Source organism: Corythoichthys intestinalis, chromosome 15 (assembly GCF_030265065.1).
Source record: "Corythoichthys intestinalis isolate RoL2023-P3 chromosome 15, ASM3026506v1, whole genome shotgun sequence".
NCBI lineage: Eukaryota > Metazoa > Chordata > Actinopteri > Syngnathiformes > Syngnathidae > Corythoichthys > Corythoichthys intestinalis.
The window spans coordinates 49,629,084-49,648,847 of NC_080409.1; the positions used below are offsets into that span (position 1 = coordinate 49,629,084).

The window sequence follows — 19,764 nt, forward strand, 5'->3', positions numbered from 1 at the left end:
ACTAAAAAACAGGAAAAACCGTCTCATTTCTATCTTTCTGCTATGAAATGACATGAGTGTTTACATCACTCTAACACATCCAATATAAAATTAATAGCATTTAAATCACAGTTTAAGAAAACAAGTGGAATATACAGTGCTGCTCAAAAGTTTGTGAACCCCCTCAACATTTTGGAATTTTCTATTATTTCAACCTGATTTCCTAATCAATCAATTCAGTATTTTTTTTGTTTGTTTTTTTAACAGTTGTGTTGTCGAGACTAAATTAAAAAGAGTTTTCATCAACTGATGTAGGTGCAAAATTGAACTGTTTGGTCACAACCAAAACCGCCATGTCTGGCGAAAAGTCAACACTGCCTACCACCAAAAGAACCTTCTCCCAACAGTGAAGCATGGAGGTGGGAATGTCAAGATCTGGGCTTGCTTTTCATCCTCAGGACCTGGACAACTCCACATAGTCCAGGGAATCATGAATTCTGAGGAATATTGTCAAATCCTAGAACATAACCTGACGCCATCTGTTTTGAAGTTAAAGCTTGGCAGAAGGTGGATCATGCAACATGATAATGATCCAAAGCATTCCAGCAATACAACCAAGGAATGGCTGAAAAAGAAGAAGATTCGTGTTCTGGACTGGCCCAGTCAAAGTCCTGACCTAAATCCCATTGAAATGCTGTGGCGGGACCTGAAGCGAGCAGTTCATGCCAGACGCCCATCAAACCTCTCTCAACTGACTGCGTTCTGCAAGGAAGAATGGGCAAAAATCCCCCAAAGTAGATGTGAGAGGCTGATTAGTCACTACAGAAACCGTTTGGTTGAGGTAATCTCTGCAAAAGGAGGCGCAATATCCTATTAACTGAAGGGGTTCACATACTTTTGCACACATGATATCTGAGTTTTTCTTAAATCAACCACTTTTGTTAAATAAAGAATGACAATATAACTATTTCTTTTGTTTCAGTCCATTATTTGGAATGTCTGTATTGTGGATTTGGGTATAACTTAACATTTAATAAGGTTATTTTAGTTTTTTTTACAAAAAATCTGACCATCGCTGTGGGGTTCACAAACTTTCGAGCAGCACTGTATCTCAAGTATGAGTGGGGTTGCAGTGATTGGAATTTGCGGCGCCAAGACAACGGGCAGATAAGGGTGATATTACAACTACAGGATGCCTGCTGACTACGGAAGCCCAACGTGCGTCATGCAGCTGACTGAGCGAGATTGATGCTGACGGAGCGAGACAAGCAGGGTCACCAAATCCCACCATCTTCTGGTAACCAACAATGGACAGAACAATGAAAGGACATCATCTCCTCACACAAGGACCATCTGATAACGGAGGAACGTGTGACTGAGAAGTTGACACTCAGCACTCACTTGGCACTGAGGCTGGCAAAATCCTCAACTCTTGTTGCCCTGACAACAGTATCTCTCCTGCCCAATCCACATTAGACAATAACCCAAAACAACACCCAAACACTCCCTTCTTCCGGACCACAGCCCGCCTCACCAGAGCCTTTAAAAAACGGAATGCTTAACCAATCGTTGTCATTTTGCTCAGGAATCTTTTGTTGACCCTTGATCCAGCCTTCTTCTTCGTCTGGGTCTGTTTGCTGTTTTTGCCTTGCTGTTTGATTGCTGTCGACTTGTCAACTTGTCTTTCGAAGCCTTCTTACAGCTTTTAAAATGGAGTCAGGACAAGGGGTAAAAACTAAGGTGAACGCGCAGAGTTTGGCTTTTGGTCGGGTTATGGATTTGCGCCGGCCCGGGTCGTTGGAATTGCTCAAGCGCGGTTCCGGCGGTTTGGCTGGTGTGATTCTGGCAATCTGGCTGAAAGGTCAAATTCCAACAATCACTAGTAGACATCCAATCAGTTTGAAGTCTGAGGGTGGCAGCGTACATTCGCTGACATTCCTCCAAATTCAATCACTAGTAGACATCCAATCAGTTTGAAGTCGGAGGGTGGCAGCGTACATTCGCTGGCATTCCTCCAAATTCAAACAAATTGGACGTCTATGGCCCTAAATGGCCAATGAGTTATAACTTTGAGGCATTTCAAAGTCAAAGTCAGCTGTGCTACACGATGGCTGGGGGAGGTGAAACTCCTGAACTCCCCCCCCCCACCCCCCCCATCGAAGAAAACAAAATCGCAGGTATGGGAATACTTCGGCTACAGAAAAGTTACAGACAGCCGTGACGTTTCCCACCAGCTAAGAGAGTTAACTCCAGCGTGTTGAGTGTGTCTAGCGGTGGTAAAACAGGTTATTTTTCTCTCTGGCAACTGTCTGTGTTGAGAAAGAGTGTGTGTATAATGTAAATATGATACGAGTCATAGACACGTGCTTTTTATGGAAAAGAATTCAATTATTTTTGTTCTGATGATAATTATGTTAAGCTGCAGCTGTGGGTCTATACTCACCTAAAGGACTGCATTTATTTTACGTAGTTTTGATTTTTAACTTTATACTTATGTTCCAGTTTGCTAATATGTTTTGAAAAATAAAAATCGTGTTCAATTTTTTTTTTTTTAACTCATTCACTCCCAGCCATTTTCACCGGAGCAAGGCCCTTCGCTCCCGGCCATTTTACTGGATTTTGACTGATTTTGCAAGGCCTACAAAAAATTCTGTTCTATTGCTATATAAACATGGAACCCACCAAAAGAAAGATTAGACTCTCTTCTTTCAGCAGAAAAAAAAGTAAGTTCATATCTTTTTCCATTCTTTAGAAATCAGCATTAGAAAATAGCTTAGTTTGAGCAATTTTCCAATTTCTGATAAAAAAACGGAGAAAATGAGCTTTTTGTAAACGCAAAAATTTCAAACATAACTTTGACTTTAACACGGCTATTTTTTGCTTCAGTGACATCCCAAACGTCTGAATAATGTTTTCCTTTTACAAAATAACATGAACAACCAGCCAAATAGAGCTTTTGATAGCAAAGTAACAATTTTTCACACTTATCTAACTGAGAGATGACGTTTGGTGGCTGCGACAGCGGTTAAACTTTTCCCTCATTGCCGACTGTCTCATAAAGATGGATTTTTTTAGTCTTTTTTTTGTGGTGACCACTGTCTCGTTTGCCTGGGGAACTTATGTTCCTGGGGGGGAACTGGTTTGGCCGTGCGTGTTTCCGTGCAGGACACTCGAGCGTGCGGTGGACCTGAGCAGCAAGCTGCGGAGGGGCTCTGCTAACTTCACTAATAAAGTTGTACTGTTTGAATTTGGTTGTGAGGTCTTAACAAATGCGCTACTGCCCTCCAGTGGCCAGTTTTATTGCTTTAAAATTGGTTTTAAGGCTTGTTTTTTGTTTCGGCGATAGATCGGAAGCTCTAGATGCTTCTTGTACAAAAAAACGCAAAAGATGTATAAATACGTTTGTGGGACAGTTAAGCATTTAAAAATAGAACGTCTTTATACGTTTCTGGGAGCAAATGAGTTAATTATTGCACAGATATCTCAAAGTAGCAAATTTCAAAGCTGTAATTGCAATACCAGAACACCGTGATATTTTTGCTTAAGGTTACCACACCGTCAAAATCTCATACCGGCACACGCCTAATTTCAGGTCATTTCTTGTTGATTTTCTGTCACTTCTGTTAATTTTGGGATATTTCTGGGTCACATTCTGTCAATTTTGAGGGCATTTACGGGTCACTTCCCGTCTATTTTGAGGGCATTTACGGGGCACTTCCCGTCTATTTTGAGGGCATTTAATGGTCATTTCCCGTCGATTTTGAGGGCATTTACCGTAATGGTCACTTCCCGTCGATTTTGAGGGCATTTACAGGTCACTTTCCGTCAATTATGAGGACATTTACGGGTCACTTCTTGTCAGTTTTGAGGCATTTACGGGTGACTTCCCATCAATTTGGGGGAATTTAAAGGGCACTTCCCATTGATTTTGGGGAATTATTGGTCACTTCCGGTCGATTTTGGGTTACTGAACAGTTGACCCGGGATTCTCCCAAAATGAATAAGAAGTGATTCAAAATGAGTAGGAGGTGACCTGTTAATGCCCTAAAATGCACTGTAAGTGCCCCCCAAACTTGGGGACTATGAACGCTCTGGTTTAGCACCATTGACAGTCAAAATAATTGGACGTCTTGCACCATAAATTGTAGCCAATTAGTTAACACAGACGCAACTCTAGTGGAAAATTTTGGTCGCAACCTGCTTTTTTTTTTTTTTTTTTTTTTTTTTTTAACAATGATATCTTTTTAAAAGAATGTATCGATTCTTCACAGGAACATATCGCTAACAGTTTGGGCCACAAAGTATTGTCAAACATCACCATTCCAATATACTGTCATACTCCTAATGTTTATTTCTGGATACAGAACCACTCACTGAATCGAGAATGGAGTGCCGGATGATTTTCAGGCTGGTCTTGGTGCGAGGTTTCTTCGAGTGGATATGCCTGAGTTCACGTTGAAAGAAGTTCACCTTGTCCTGAAACGTTTCTGAGCCGCCTACGGACACATAATGTTGGAATAGCACACTAAAGCCAACGTTTTAAGCAGACTGGGGATAACAAACCTATGTTTTTGTGAAGAAAGCGAATGAAGGTGGCGGCCATTATGTTCCTGTCTTTGCAACTGAGCTCCACAGGCGGCTGTATTCCATCATCCACCACTAGTGTTAGGTACTTGTGAACAGGGTCGAGACCGTGATAGCTAAACTGAAACATGATCAATTGGAAGGAGAACCAGTAATCAGACGTCAAAGCGTTAAATTGGGTCCGGTCAGGTTAGTTACCTTTGTTCCAGGACAAACTCGAAAGGTGAAAAGGCGCCATGGAATAATTTTCAGGTAGAACTCCTTCACAGATAGTTGCTGTTGGAAAGAAAATCAAGCATCAGATTTCACTGTAATTTGATCCAATCAAGCAGTGTTGTTTTCGTCAACAATGACGATTAAGAAAATATTTCGTTGACTAACAATTTTTTTTCATGTCGATGACAAGCTAAAAACATGGCTTGAGAGATTAGAGCATAACGAGACGAATGCCAGTTTTCGTCTGACGAAAAAGCAACATAGTTTCTGTCACATGTTCAGAATGTGTGACATTTTCATATTGTACGTGGAGTACGTCAGCTTGCATCGTAGCAGTGTTTGGGTCGTGTCATTCATGTGAGATGTGCTAAGCCTCTCCCTCAATCTCCTCACCGGAGTTAAGGATGTTTTTCAAAATGGGCTGTGCTCAATCTTGCTTGTTTGAATACATGTGGTAAGATTTGTTTTCTTATCTTGGCAAGAGAGCATATGCAGTGTTGCTTTAGCCTTTACTCATTTGTACTGAGTGATCACACATGTAACTCATGGCGTTAGAATAGTGTTAGCATTAGCGTCAAATTTAGCATGGCGAGCCTTCTCTAAACGCTCAGACAACTTTTTTTTTTTTTTTTAACATAGAGTGTGGCTTCTTGGGAGGTTTAATTGAAAATAATACGAAGTCAATTCATTCCAGGACCTCATTTGTAAGTCGAAATGGTCGTATGTCGAGCAGGATTTTCCCATAACAATAATTCCATTAATTCGTTCCACAGCCTGAAAACGTACACGAAATCCTTAATAAATACTGCTGGTACCATTACAAATGGTAATTACACATAGCAAAAAAATTGATTAAGAATAAATATTGGAATAATAATACAATAATAATTCCTGTAATAATTTAACAAATCTGGTTCTAATGTGGCGGGCATGTTTTGCGTGCTATATTTGAACGCACCGCGTGGCTGACGTGACGGCGAGAAAAGTGCGGTAGAGATTTTACTTTCTCTTTTAATGTTTTGTTGTTGATGTCAACTGCGGCGGACAGTAGGAGTGCTGTGTTGCACAAGTTCTGAAATAAATGATAAAAAAACCTGACAAAGCTGGCGATTTCTTTGGCGATGTTACCACACTAATAATTGTCACCTTAACTAATAAAGACTGGCGAACGGAAGTCGGAGGAGGACCCTTGAGATCGTAGACTTTCTACGGCCATATTGTCGAGCCAGCGCACACCACACTCATATTTTTCTATCATTTCCATCTTCATTTCGATTTTAAGCCTCACATTTTTCCTTTTTTCGCCACCTGCACTAACATTGTTGGAACCCATGTTGATGTCTCTCAAGAAAATCCGCCATGTGTCCGTCTTGTGGCAAAACAAAGAAACTGCGGCGCAGTCATAAATCGTTGTATTTCGACCATGTCGTCGGATGGAAAAACAAATGGCAAGTCATATTTTAAGTCGGATGTCGAAAAGATTTTGTGCTGAAGCGATCGTACTGTATGTCGAGATACCCCTGTACTTTTCCAGCTGAGTGTGTATTATCATCACAAAGTTGGTGTTATCTTTGTAAACGCTACGATATGTGGTCATCAGTCTATGTTTATTCGAAATTGTTGGAAGAAACTTTTATTTTTGGACTGAAACTTTTGGGTTAATGTCGACTAAGGGGCCATATACATGGTGACGCCGCGACACCAAGACGCAACGATGATGTTGCGGAATGGTCTCGCCTTTACATGGTGACGGCTGAAAACGGAAGGCAAAGATGCAAACTTTTGATTCCAGCATCCAAAGCTGAACGATTCGATTGTGGGGACTGCTCCGGAACCTTACAAAAGGAACGCTCCGCTCTAGGGCTGCAGCTATCGATTATTTTAGTAGTCGATTAACCGATGAACTAGTTGGTTCGAATAATCGAGTAATCACATAAGGAACATAAAAACTTAAAATACCTGAGCTGAGCCTCAAACAGTATTATAAAATCAATAAATGAATAAAATAAGGATCGATGTACAACAAAAGAACAATTGGCTAACTTACATAGTAAAAGTCAGCTAGCTTAAATGCTATAAAATACAAATTTTTTTGTTGTTGTTTCCAATGCTCTTAACAAATGGTTCGGACACATATTTCCACAAAAACTGGCTAGATATACCTCTAAACTAAATTACGAATGCATTTTAAAAAATTAGCTCAAACAAAAACCTAGCTTATGTTGGTCTTAACAGGGAGCAGCTGGATTGGGCCATGTGAAATGAGGCATACTAAAGGGCAGTGTAGCCATCCAAATCAATAAAACTAAATGCAAACACTTTCAAAACAAACCATTACAACACTACTTTAATTAAACGAATACTCGAAGCAGCAAAGTTTAATCCGAATCTTTTTTTCTAATCGAATACTCGAGTTAATAGATTAATCGTTGCAGCACTACTCTGCTCCGATGACGTCAGAACTCCCAAACGTCACTTTGGGCATGAGCAGCCGCCACTACTAAGCATCCAAAAGGGCAAAACATATATGCCTTTTGAAGCAAAAGAAAAAAAAAACGCGTGGACGCCATTGCTTCGAGTGGGCGGGTATGTTGTCTTCCAGGCTGAAAAGGTTGTTGATAAGGAAGTGCTTTATTGGCTGTCGCCTTGTAAAACTGCACAGCCCCTTAGGGCCTGGCATGAATACTACATCGTTTTCACACGGAATGGCGACATCATTCGAATGGAGACGGAACCAAGCCGGAACCATGTAAATGTAAACTTGAAATGTTTCATATTTTCGGAGCGTCACCATTTAAACGGCCTCTAAAACTACGTGAAATTTGTATGAGATTTCGTCGTCTGAAACTACATGAAGACGAACACATTCTGATGACTAAAACGATAATTATTGTAATCCAAAGACGAAGACAAAAATTAAAAGGGCTACCAAAAACAACACTGCAATCAAGTTGTTGCCTCAGTCAATGTACTTGCCTTTGGCGATATGTAACAGTAGACCTTTTTTGGTTTCTTAACCTTCTCGGATTGACCCTCCACAGGAGAGTCATGCTCGTCCTCTTCCTCGCCCATGGAGGGCCTCCTCTGTGGAGCTAGAAATGAGGAGGGTGGTAGTTGCCACGGGGAGCTGCTGTAATTCCCGTTGCCATAGAGGTACGCCTCAAAGTAGATGCTGATGCCCGGCGTGGACACGTTTTTCTCCACGTAGCTCTTCTCATTCTCTAAAATACAAAAGGGGGATTAGGCTTAACTAATTCAAAATCCATAGACTTCATTACCTATTGACGTGACACTTCTTCATTCTTTGCGTAACGCCTAATCAGAGGGGGCCGAGCTTCCTTTAGTAATATCCGAAGACGGCACACGCTCATGTCGGATTTAAGCTTGGATTTTTAAAGAACTACGAAAGCTGTGCCGCATACAAACAGGAAGGATTGTCTCAGGAGTGATTTGTTCAAGGATTCAAGGTAAATATTATATTTTTCGTACCATGCATATGCATGATTGAAGCATTTATTCGCAGGAATTTCCCTCTTTGTTTACACATGGAGGCGGCTAATTTTTGTAACTGACTAGCCTCATAGTTGGCAATATTTACGCGAAATAAATGCTACCTGCACGTTTTTTTTTTCTTTTAACCAAGAATCGAGACTGTTTTACGTCCACATCTATAAAGAATTCAGGGATTTAAGCATTTATTCACAAAAATTTTCGCCTGAGAAAAGCTCTGTTTACACCAGGCGGCCACTAGCCTCCTTCGCTAACAAAGTAGCATTGTACTTCGACAATATACGTAAAATAAACGCTAACTGCACGGTTTCTTTGCCTTTAACCAAGAATCGAGACTGTTTTATGTCCATATCTACGAAGAATTCGGGGATTAAAGCATTTCTTCACAAGTATTTTCGCCAGAAAACCTCTGTTTACGTCAGAGGGTCGCTAGCCTCATTCGCTAACAGTATATAGTGTACAATGATTATAAAGGGCTATTCTATTCAATAATAAGCTGTGATTGTATATAGAATTTATTAGTAATCTATTTGTAATCTATTAGTAATCTATTTACATATTATTTATTATTGATTCTGCATGTTTAGCTGTTGAAAACTTGCAGTATATAAAAAAAATTCAGTTGCTATTTTGGTCAAAAACTTGTATGTAAAATATTGCTATTGATCCTGACAATATAGGTGATTATCTCTGCATTTGGTGATTTTTGTGCATCTAGCATAAAATCTGAGACTTTTACCGCCAGTTTAAGTTGTGTTATACTTATATAAAAAATAATCAATCAGGATTTTACAAGGGAATGACTTTGAATTTTTTGATGCCGATTCTCATGGAGACTCATATATGGCTAAGGCAGTACTTCTCACTTAGTGGGCCCCAGGGAGCGCAGACAATACTGGGGGTGGCGCATGTGACCTTGAGGAACAGACTTTTTTGCCGTATTACAATAAAGTGTAACTGCACATCCAATTAGATGGGGGCAGTGCCACTCTTGTTTTCAGAGTGTGCGCAATATCTTTGAACCAAACGAGAACACACAGCAAAGAGCACTGGGGATATGAAAAGCTAAGACAAAAATATATGAAATATAGAAACGTATGTAGAATTTGGCTTTGGCTTTTAGTACAGTGGGAGACGAGGAAAGACCAGTCTGTTTACTTGGTCTAAAAAATAAAAATGCTCGCAGCGGACAGCAGGAATTATTTTTTTCAGCAAAAACATGCAAACTATTGCGAAAAATCCTCCCGTTTTGTCAGTGTTACATCAGTAAACCAGCAAGCACTGTCAGCATCATATAAGGTGGCATACCAAGTTGCTCAGTGCAAAATAACCCCACACCACAGCAAAGGAGCTGATACTGCCTGCAGCAAAAATAAAAACTGTCCCTCTGTCCAATGACACTGTCGTTTCTGTTCTATTCATTTTTGTTTTTTCGTTCTAATTGTTTGGTATATTGTCCTCATGAGTTAATGTTGCTAATCAATTTGAATTTATTATTATATATTGATTTTATTCAATTTTATTTTTCAGTATCAAACGGTCAAAAAATGTATCTTGAATGTATTTTTACAGTATGGATGTTTTTTTTCTTTTTCTTACAGTTTATTATACTATATTACTTTTTTCTTTAATACCAAAAAGAACACAATGTTATGCAGGGGTGTACTTATAAAAATAATAATTTTATATACAAATGATACTGCAGTATATTTACAGTGGCGGCAGACAGTTGGGGGGGGGGGGGGGGGGTGGAACGTTTACGTATTCATGGGGGGGCATAACAGAAAATAATTGAGAAGCACTGGGCTAAGGTAGGTGCCTGTTTTGGTTTTAGGTCGGTAGCAGCTTTGGATTTAAAAATATTTGAAGTTTTTGAAAATAGGCCCCCTATGAACTGGCCTCGTTTCCCGTGCCATGTCAATATGTTATGAAGTCGATGCAAAATCATTCACTGTTGCCAACCCTTCCAATTAATTAAAATTGCAGTCAAGGAGTTGATATTTACTCACCACTGAGAACAATAATGTCAAATTCCCCATTGCTGAGTGGCTGATCCATATAGGTGATGCGAGCCTTGAAGCAGCCGTTCTTCCGCAGAGTCAACTTCATCAAAACCTGACATTGCTGCTTGTTAACGGAGACAGTCTTACAGTAGTAACCCTCCACGCTTTCGTCATCCGCTGTACCCAGCTGCACGGAAATAACCCAAGTATAAACTAGCAATTTGGAGCCAAAACTGCATTCATAACAATCGAAGACGCTCCCTTACAGAGTGCATGTGAAGGCTGTAGTTGGCCTCATCCGTGAGTGATGTGGAGTTACTCGTGGGGTTTCCGTATTCATCCCTAGGCTCAATTTGCAGAGTGTGCTGCTGGCTGTGGGTTAGCACCAGGGTCGAAAAATGGTAGGCAATCTTCGTCTTGGATGGGACGACTGTACCTGAAGTGAAGCAAAATCCAAAATCAGCCAAAATACTAATAGAGAAAACAGATTTATTAGAAGAGAAGGAGCCCATTGAAATCTACCTGGCTGGAATATTTTATAGTAAGGACTGTAAGCAACGTTGAGCCCGCCGAGCTTGACCGCCACCTCGTAGCGACCGGCCTTGCGCACGGTAAAAGTGACTTTTACCACGTTGGACTCCTGTTCTTGTAAAACCTCCTGTGTAACAGGAATATCCAGAGCCAATTCAATATGAGTGATGTTGACCCTCAACCCCACTGGCCGATGGGCTGGGAATGGCTGACCGTTCTTATAGAACAGCTGAAAAGACAGTAGATAGGAAATCAGCACTCAGGCATGAAAATGGGTCCGGGGTTAAAAAGGTGAGAAGTGTGTGGAGGAAATACTTTCCGGTACATTGTACAACTAGGGCTGTTCCAAACGACTAATTTTCTCCCGGTTAGTCAGTCGACTATTTTCCCCCTTTTTTTCCTCACTAATTTAGCAATGAAATTTTTGATGACGCTTATTAATTCACAAAAACATTTTGGAACACTTAAATTCTTTATGAAAGTACCAATAAAGACGTAAATAACAACAATAAATCACTAATAAACAATGAAGTCAAATGCTGATAGCATTAACTAGTGCAAAAAAAATGGAACGGAAACAGATTCAGAACACTGACTTCGCCTTTCCAACATGATTCAAAACAATTCTTAAAAAAATATCTAGCATTAATATTATAGTATACTACAATATACGTACAATTATAATAGTATTATAATATTGCCAATCAGATTTTTCATAAAGGGTGTCATTTTAAAGCTATTCTTAGTGTAAAATCTGAATTCCAAAGTATGTGGGATTAACTCCAGAAATCGTTATTTACATGACGAACATGACATGCTTTTATTTTGAAATGTTTACCGGAAGTACGTTCGCTTAACCGCTCACACTCACAGTTAGCTTTACACTCCGCAAAAAAGCTCTTTTTGTCATTGCATGTGGTGTCAGTAATCTTTTTTTCATTTGCAAATGCTGTTAACCAGCGATTTTTCACGTTTGAAGTGTCACTGTTTAACCGCGTTTAAGTTTGCGTTTTGGACAAGACTGCCAATGTATTATAGCAGGCTAAAGTAGGTTGTCTTTTTTTCCCCATTAGCCTCAATGTAGCAATGCTAACGTTTACAGTGGTTAATATACATGTTTCCTTATTTTGTATGTTTGAACTTTAATTCTACGGTGTGTTGATGACCAATAAACTTCTGTGAAAGGAACTTGACTCTCATATGCCATCAAAACGCACGTCTCCACGCACGCACAAATGTATGCACGCGACGATAAAACGCAGCCGTGAAAATTACCGCCTTCATTTTTATTTACCGTGCGATAAATGGACTCATTGCATATCGCGAGAGGCTTAGCAACTTCAATAAAACATGTTGTTAGTTAGTTAGATGGACTTAAAAACTGGGTGACGGCGCTTTAGGTGTTCATTCACGGCCGACGTGCAGCCAAGCTTGGCATTGAAGAGACAGGACAACAGTGAACCCTCCTTTGTTTTGTTGAAATAAGTCAATGTTTTGGCCACTCTGGTGCACTTTTTTGGCTTTGTGACGCTTTCCCCGTTTGCATACCCAGCGTCCGACATTAAATAAAATCCCCCGACCCCCCCCTCTTAAAAAAAATTCTCTTCGGATCTAAACAATTCACGTAGGTCACCCTTTTTGACTTCAAAACGGCGAATTTCGCCGAAAGGTGAGAGCTTTTCATGCCTGACTGCACTACAGTTCAAGTGTAAGTAAGTACATAGTGCCGTGAAAAGGTCTTTTTTTAAATGTCTATCATCATGATGAGTAGATTCAGTCCTGACCTCCCTCAGTCATACACTTTTTATTATGCATAACCAAATAGGCAGGCTTGTGCCAGCCCACAAATGAACCCCGTAAGGGCACTCTGTCAGACTCACAAATGGAAATTCCCTGCCCATCTGTAAAGAGTGGAAAAATACAATGTATAAACAATAAATTCCTATACCCTTATCATATCTTAGAGCAGTTTTTTTCAACCGTGGTGCCGCGTCACACTAGTGTGAGATTGTCAGGTTTGCTGCAAGAAATTATCCAATATCACTTTTTTTTTTTTTTTTTTTTTTTACATTATTGGACGGAGTTGCTGTAGTCAGGCAGGAGTACGTAGAAGATTTTGTTCGTGTGCAGATGAACGAGGTATTGATAGTGTCGTGTTCAAGAACTGCTCAGAATAGCATTTATTTTGAACACTGCAAAAACTCAAAATCCTATCAGGACTTACATTTTAGACTAACTTAAAACACATCTAGAACTAGCTTGACACAAGTGGAAATTCAATCGAAACACGTGGGAAAAACACAACTTTTAAGTGATATGTGTTGTTATCAAGCGTAATGACATTTTTAGGTAAGAAATATATATATTTTTTTATAAGATCTAAAAGTTTTTTGAGTGAAAGCAGTGAATTCATCTTTTTTTTTTTAAGTCACCTTTGAGATGCAATTGTTGGCCGTTTTCAACAATGTACATCGAAAATAAAGACATTGATTGACTGAAAATGGTTCAATATTAGATGAAATGTCTTGTTTTCTCATCTATATAATTTCTCTCTACCTAAAAAAAAATTGTTTTATTCGATTACTCGATTAATCGATAGAATTTTCAGTCGATTACTCGATTGCTAAAATATTCGATAGCTGCAGCCCTAATTTCAATTTTACTTAAAATATTATAGTTTTTGCTATTTAATTTATTTATTTTAACATAATTATGTTGATTTTCAAATTTGCAGATATGTTGTGAAAAATAAAAAAATCCTGTTTAATGGAAAAAAAAGTTTGTTTTTTTTGTTTATTTACCCATACATCTCAAAATAACACATTTTATTGCTAGTATTGCTATACCTTGATACCATGAAACTGACATTTTTGCTTAAGGTTATCATACCTTCAAAATCTTATAACGGCACATGCCTACAATACAATCAGCTACAATATATTAACTCCACGACCGCACACAGTGCCCTCCATAATTTTTGGCACCCCTGGTTAAGATGTGTTTTTTAGCTTCTAATAATTTTTTAAATTCAAATAATATGGGACCTTAATGGAAAAAAAGAGAAAAATCCAACCTTCAATACAAGTGCATTTATTCAGTGGGGAAAAAAATCCCACATAAAGAAATAATTATTTGACATCAAATAATGTGTGTGACAATTATTAGCACCCCTGGTGTTAATACTTTGTACAACCCCCTTTTGCCAACAAAACAAGGTCTGGGGACTGAGATGGCCATGGGAGGAGCTTGATTTTGTGTCTGGTGAACCATTTCTGTGTAGATTTGGCCATAGGTTTAGGGTCAATGTCTTGCTGAAAGACCCAGTGACGACCCATCTTCAGCTTTCGGGCAGAGGGCAACAGATTTTGATTTAAAATGTCCTGGTATTTCAAAGCATTCATGATGCCATGCACCCTAACAAGGTTCCCAGGGCCTTTGGAAGCGAAACAGCCCCACAGCATCACTGACCCACCCCCATACTTCACAGTGGGTATGAGGTGCTTTTGAGCATGCGCATCTTTCGTGGCACGCCAGACCCACTTAGAGTCTTTGTTGCCAAAAAGCTCAATCTTGGACAAAGAACAAGGCAAGAAATTGCCTGGGACCGTGTGCTATGGTCAGATGAGACCAAGATTGAGCTTTTTGGCAACAAACACTCTAAGTGGGTCTGGCGTGCCATGAAAGATTCGCATGCTGAAAAGCACCTCATACCCACTGTGAAGTATGGGGGTGGGTCAGTGATGCTGTGTGGCTGTTTCGCCTTCAAAGGCCCTGGGAACCTTGTTAGGGTGCATGGCATCATGAATGCTTTGAAATACCAGGACATTGTAAAACAAAATCTGTTGCCCTCCGCCCGAAAGCTGAAGATGGGTTGTCACTGGGTCTTTCAGCAAGACAACGACCCTAAACATATGGCCAAATCTACACAGAAATGGTTCACCAGACACTAAATCAAGCTTGTGAAACATTATAGGAGAAGATTAGGTGCTGTTCTGTTGGCAAAAGGGGGTTGTACAAAGTATTAACACCAGGGGCACTAATAATTGTGACACACATTATTTGATGTCAAATAATTATTTCTTTACGTGGGATTTTTTCCCCACTGAATAAATGCACTTGTATTGAAGGTTGGATTTTTCTCTTTTTTCCATTAAGGTCCCATATTATTGGAATAAAAAAAAAATATTAGAAGCTAAAAAACACATCTTAACCAGGGGTGGCAATAATTATGGAGGGTACAGTATATCGGCACTGGATTTTAGGAGTTGGGACAATATCGGGATATCGGTTAAAAAGTCAATATTGGACAACTCTAATATTAATCATACATTTTTAGCTCATAAGGACCGATCATTACTTGGACTCTGAAGCTCATCGTCTGCCCCACTTCTTGTGGCTCCTTCCAATCCCAGGACACCTTGCAGGAGCGTGGATCCAGGTAGTTTCCCCGCACATAGTCGTAGATGCTGCGGTCACCGCGGCGGCCTGGATCCTCATTCTGCAGGAAGCTGACAACCCTGGCTGCAAGCTCACACAGGAACTTGATGGTGAAGAAAAATGCAATGATGGAAACAGTAATTCCACCTGGCAGGAGAAGTGAGGGGACGGAAAGGAGAATTTATAACTACAACATACTATTAATTCATTCACTTCCTTTGACAATGAGAATACATCAAATCCGTTCGAATTGGGATGGCTGACTTTAAGTTATCATGATTCACTGTCATTAATGGCTATAGGTGTCCAATCCAGTTTGACCAGTCAGAATTGATTGGATGTCTATTGCTGTCAATATTCAAGAGCCAATGATTTAAGAACTTTTTTTTTTTTTGGGAGGGGGGGGTTTACATCTAAGACCTAACCCTTCATCGGGCACTCATTTATGTCATTGGCTGCCACTGACTGTGATACATGTCCAATCTATTCTGACTGGGAGGGCTGACTGTAGGTCACACTTCTTTACCAAATGTAGATAAAATGGGCTACTAGACCAAAACTGTGGTCCACATATCCACATATGTGGACGCAAGGTACTTATTGCTTTTTCTTTAAATACCAAAAATAGTCATTTGCCCTATAAAGAACTAAGTAAGGATTTAATTACTTCTACCGAAGTACGGTCAGTTTTTTTCGACTATTCATCCGAACAATGGACATAGAGAAGTGCTTCTTGCCAAATTAGTCTTGTCTATATAGATGACTTAAGTGCTGCAACTATGAACTCGAGTAATTCGATTCGAAAAAAAGCTTCGAATCAAATTTAGCTGCGTCGAGTATTTGTTTAATTAGAGCAGGGGTCGGCAACCCAAAATCTTGAAAGAGCCAAATTGGAGCAAAACAACAAATATGTCAGGAGCCGCAAAGAATTAAAAGCCTTATAATAAAGGCAACACATGCTGTATGTACCTTTATCAGCTAAATTAGCCTACTATCAAAATGACTAAATTGGCAACAAATACAGCCTTCATGATTACCATATTTTCCGTCCGATAAGGCGCACCTGAAAGCCTTCCATTTTCTCAAAAGCCGACGGAGCGCCTTATAATCAGATGTGCCTTATATATGGATTAATATTAGTTAATCATGGCACGACATTCCATTTAGCTAAGCTCCATCTTGTGGACGCATAACGCAATGCCAACCACTACTACTACTACTACTACTACTGCACCTTATAATGCAGCGCGCCCTATACATGAAAACGGTTTTAAAATAGGCCATTCATTGAAGGTGCACCTTAAACGCCAATGGGCCTTATAGTGCGGAAAATACAGTAAATGTTTATTTTCTCCGCAGTGACTCCTATAAAGAATGCCGCATCACGTGACTACTCTGTTGTACGATGCCGCCTCAAGTCTAGCATTTTTACAATATTAATGAATGACAAGAATGTTTGTGTCATGTTTTTCCTCTTACAGAAACCATATTAAAACTGAAAATATATTTCCAACCCCCATCTTTTTCCATTTTTAAACATTTTTTAAAAACTCCAGGAAGCCACTAGAGCAGCGCTAAAAAGCCACATGCGGCTCTAGAGTCACGGGTTGCTGACCCCCAGATTAGAGTGCCGTTGTAATGGTTTGTTTGGAAAGTGTTTGCATTTCGTTTTATTAATTTGGGTGGATACACTACCCTCCAGTGGCAAGAATATGACATGGCTCATTTAACATGGCTGAATCCAGCAGCTCCCTGTTAAGACCAACATAAGGTAATTTTTTATTTAAGCTATTTTTTTTTTAATTCATTATTAATACGCAATTTAGTTTATCGGTATATTTAGCCGTTTTTGTGAGAATAAGTGTTTTAATGATTTGTTCAGAGCATTGTAAAAATATCTTTAGCATTTTATAGCATTTAGGCTAGCGGACTTTTGATATGTAAGTTGGCTAACTGTTCTTACTCAGATCTTCATTTTTTTAAAATACTGTTTGTGGCTAAGCTCAGGTATTTTAATAATAATTGATAATATATGAAAGTGAAATTCTACACAGTTACACTCGGGAATTTTATTTTGTATTCGCATTTAATGCTCTTTTGAAAATGCAATATTAGAAAGCCTTTGTTTTACATTTCCTAAAATTTATTCTGCAATCCATTAAATGTTTCTAATACAATTCCTCAAACAAACTATTTGATAAATTACCATAATTTTCGGCCTATCAGCTGCTACTTTTTCCTTCATTTTGAATTCTGTGGCTTATAGTCAAGTGCGGCTTATTTGTTATTTTATTTGGGTTAATAGGAAGCACTTCATTTGACAGCGGCGTCATAAGACTGTCGTAAGACATTCATAATTAAGACATGACACTATCATGGGCATTACTGAATGCTTATGACAGATGTCATTAAGTGTCATCCGGCAAATTATGTCACTAACTCCATTTATGTCCAGCTTGGATCTTTTACATCCATTCAAAAGTGAGATAATTAATGCTCATTACAGTGTCATGTCATAATTATGATTGTCGAATGACAGTCTTATGGCACCATTGATAAACTGTTACCAAATACCATAACTAGCAATTAATGAAACAACTGGAACAGTAACTGAAGAAATAATACATCTGTAGCGCTGCAATGCATGATAGGAGGCATGTTGGATGACAACAGTGTTGACAGCAGGTGGCAGCAGAGGTTGACTGTCTCCCTTAAAGGAGCAGTGATGGCCAAATGAAGCTTCTTGAAACAATGAAGCTTTGCAACCAACTGGTTCAAAGCTTCACGGTGGTTCATTTGGTCTTATGACAATCATATGATGCTGCTGTCAAATAAAGTGTTACCATTTAATATCTTTTGGTGTAAATATCCTATAATACAGTGAGGACGGCTGAGGTTTATAGTCCAGTGCAGCTTACCTATGAACAAATCTGTTTTCGTGCCAAATTTGAAGGGTGCGGCTTATAGTCAGGTTCGCCTTATAGTGCGAGAATTACAGTAATCGACTACAAAAAAAATTGATAGCTGCAGTCGAGGATGACTCATTTGTACAATCACCATCAGTGCCCCAATATGAACTCATTTTGAAAGACAAATATCAACATTGTGCTTCCATGAAATTGATTTTCTTGGGGGTTTTTTTCTCCTCGGAAAGATGTTAATTAAGTTCATGATTTAAGTCAAAACCAGTCTTACCTAGTATCTGACACTGAGCAGAAAAACAAAGGAAAGCCTTTTCTTTGACACGAAGCTTACAGCCATGTTTTTGAACAATTCAGTGAAGTCAAAACTTCTTGCTTACGCAAACCGACAAATAGCCCTTTCATGTCATTACAAATGATTGGGTCCTTCTATCGACACAATTGCTTCACTACACTGCCACTGTTTTGTAATGGTAAATGGTGTTATACTTATATAGCGCTTTTCCACCTTGTTTGAACATTTTGGAGAACAAAAATAAGCAAAACTGTTCCTGGCTTAATGTGAAAAATTAAGACTGAATGCTCCTTACAAAAAAATCAGAGGATAAATAAGACGTTGAATATGGACTCACCAATCACGTAAAACATGAGGTCCCTTATCAAGAAGCACAATGCCACAGTACAGCCAAATAGGAGCGCTCCCGCTACAAAAGATATTGCATTACGTCATTACTGTAGGATCATACACGATGAGCCCCAGTTGGGTATGTTGAACATCTCACCGATAGACCACTTTTCATTCAGACGCCTTTCAGCAAGACTATGCACCAACTGGATCTCGTAGTCCTGGTCCCGACTCCTCCGTGAGGCCTGGAGGATCTTGATACCGGTCGACAACTTGATGTAGTCTTCGTAGTAGTACCCCCACGCAGCTAGGGAGAGGTGCAGCTGGCTGTCAAATTGTGACAGATCATCCAGATTCATGTAACCCAAAGTTTTCAGCCTGCAGTGGAGAAGAAAAGGGATGCCGTTCATGCATTCGGTTATCATCATTGCTGCATCTCATCAATCAAACCACTACTCTTACTGCCTACAAACAAATATTTGTTTTCAATCACCCAGCATATGATTTCAATTTTATCACATCAACTGTGATATGTGTTATGTCAAGAGACGGACGTTATATGATATTTGCATTTGACATTTTGTCATTGTTGAACAAGAAAACACAATGATTAAAACTATGAGAGGGAAACACATGCAAAAAGTATTTATAAGCAGTGAAAAGCTAATAAAAGACTCAATAAAACCACAAATAGTAAGCACCCTGTAGTATTCGTCGAGTGACAGTCAAACATGTATTAAATATTATAGATTTTTAAATCAATGGCAATATTTTTGTGTTTCTAATAACATATTTTAGCAAAAGAGAACAATTGTGGCTTATTAGAGCCTACAAGTCTTTAAGTCCGAGGTTCCCTTTATCAGTTTTACGACGGTCTAAACTGGGCAACGGTCAGAGCTAGGAGAACATATCGGGCGAATAGATCGCACCCGCATTTATGGGCAAAAATTTCGGTAAA

General features: G+C 39.3%; 1 protein-coding gene across 2 annotated transcripts in view; it reads right to left on the reverse strand.

Annotated features, from left to right (window-relative positions):
* The window catches only part of arel1 (apoptosis resistant E3 ubiquitin protein ligase 1), a 43,661-nt gene that overhangs the window by 17,619 nt on the left and 6,278 nt on the right, over positions 1-19,764 (reverse strand). For both annotated transcript variants that reach the window (XM_057859364.1, XM_057859363.1), the window contains exons 4-13: positions 18,964-19,184; positions 18,814-18,885; positions 15,181-15,407; positions 10,815-11,052; positions 10,559-10,728; positions 10,299-10,479; positions 7,756-8,000; positions 4,762-4,839; positions 4,543-4,684; positions 4,354-4,475 (exon numbers count right to left, since the gene is read on the reverse strand). In XM_057859364.1, coding sequence (XP_057715347.1) covers positions 4,354-4,475; positions 4,543-4,684; positions 4,762-4,839; positions 7,756-8,000; positions 10,299-10,479; positions 10,559-10,728; positions 10,815-11,052; positions 15,181-15,407; positions 18,814-18,885; positions 18,964-19,184 — 1,696 coding nt within the window. The remainder of the gene's footprint in view (positions 1-4,353; positions 4,476-4,542; positions 4,685-4,761; positions 4,840-7,755; positions 8,001-10,298; positions 10,480-10,558; positions 10,729-10,814; positions 11,053-15,180; positions 15,408-18,813; positions 18,886-18,963; positions 19,185-19,764) is intronic.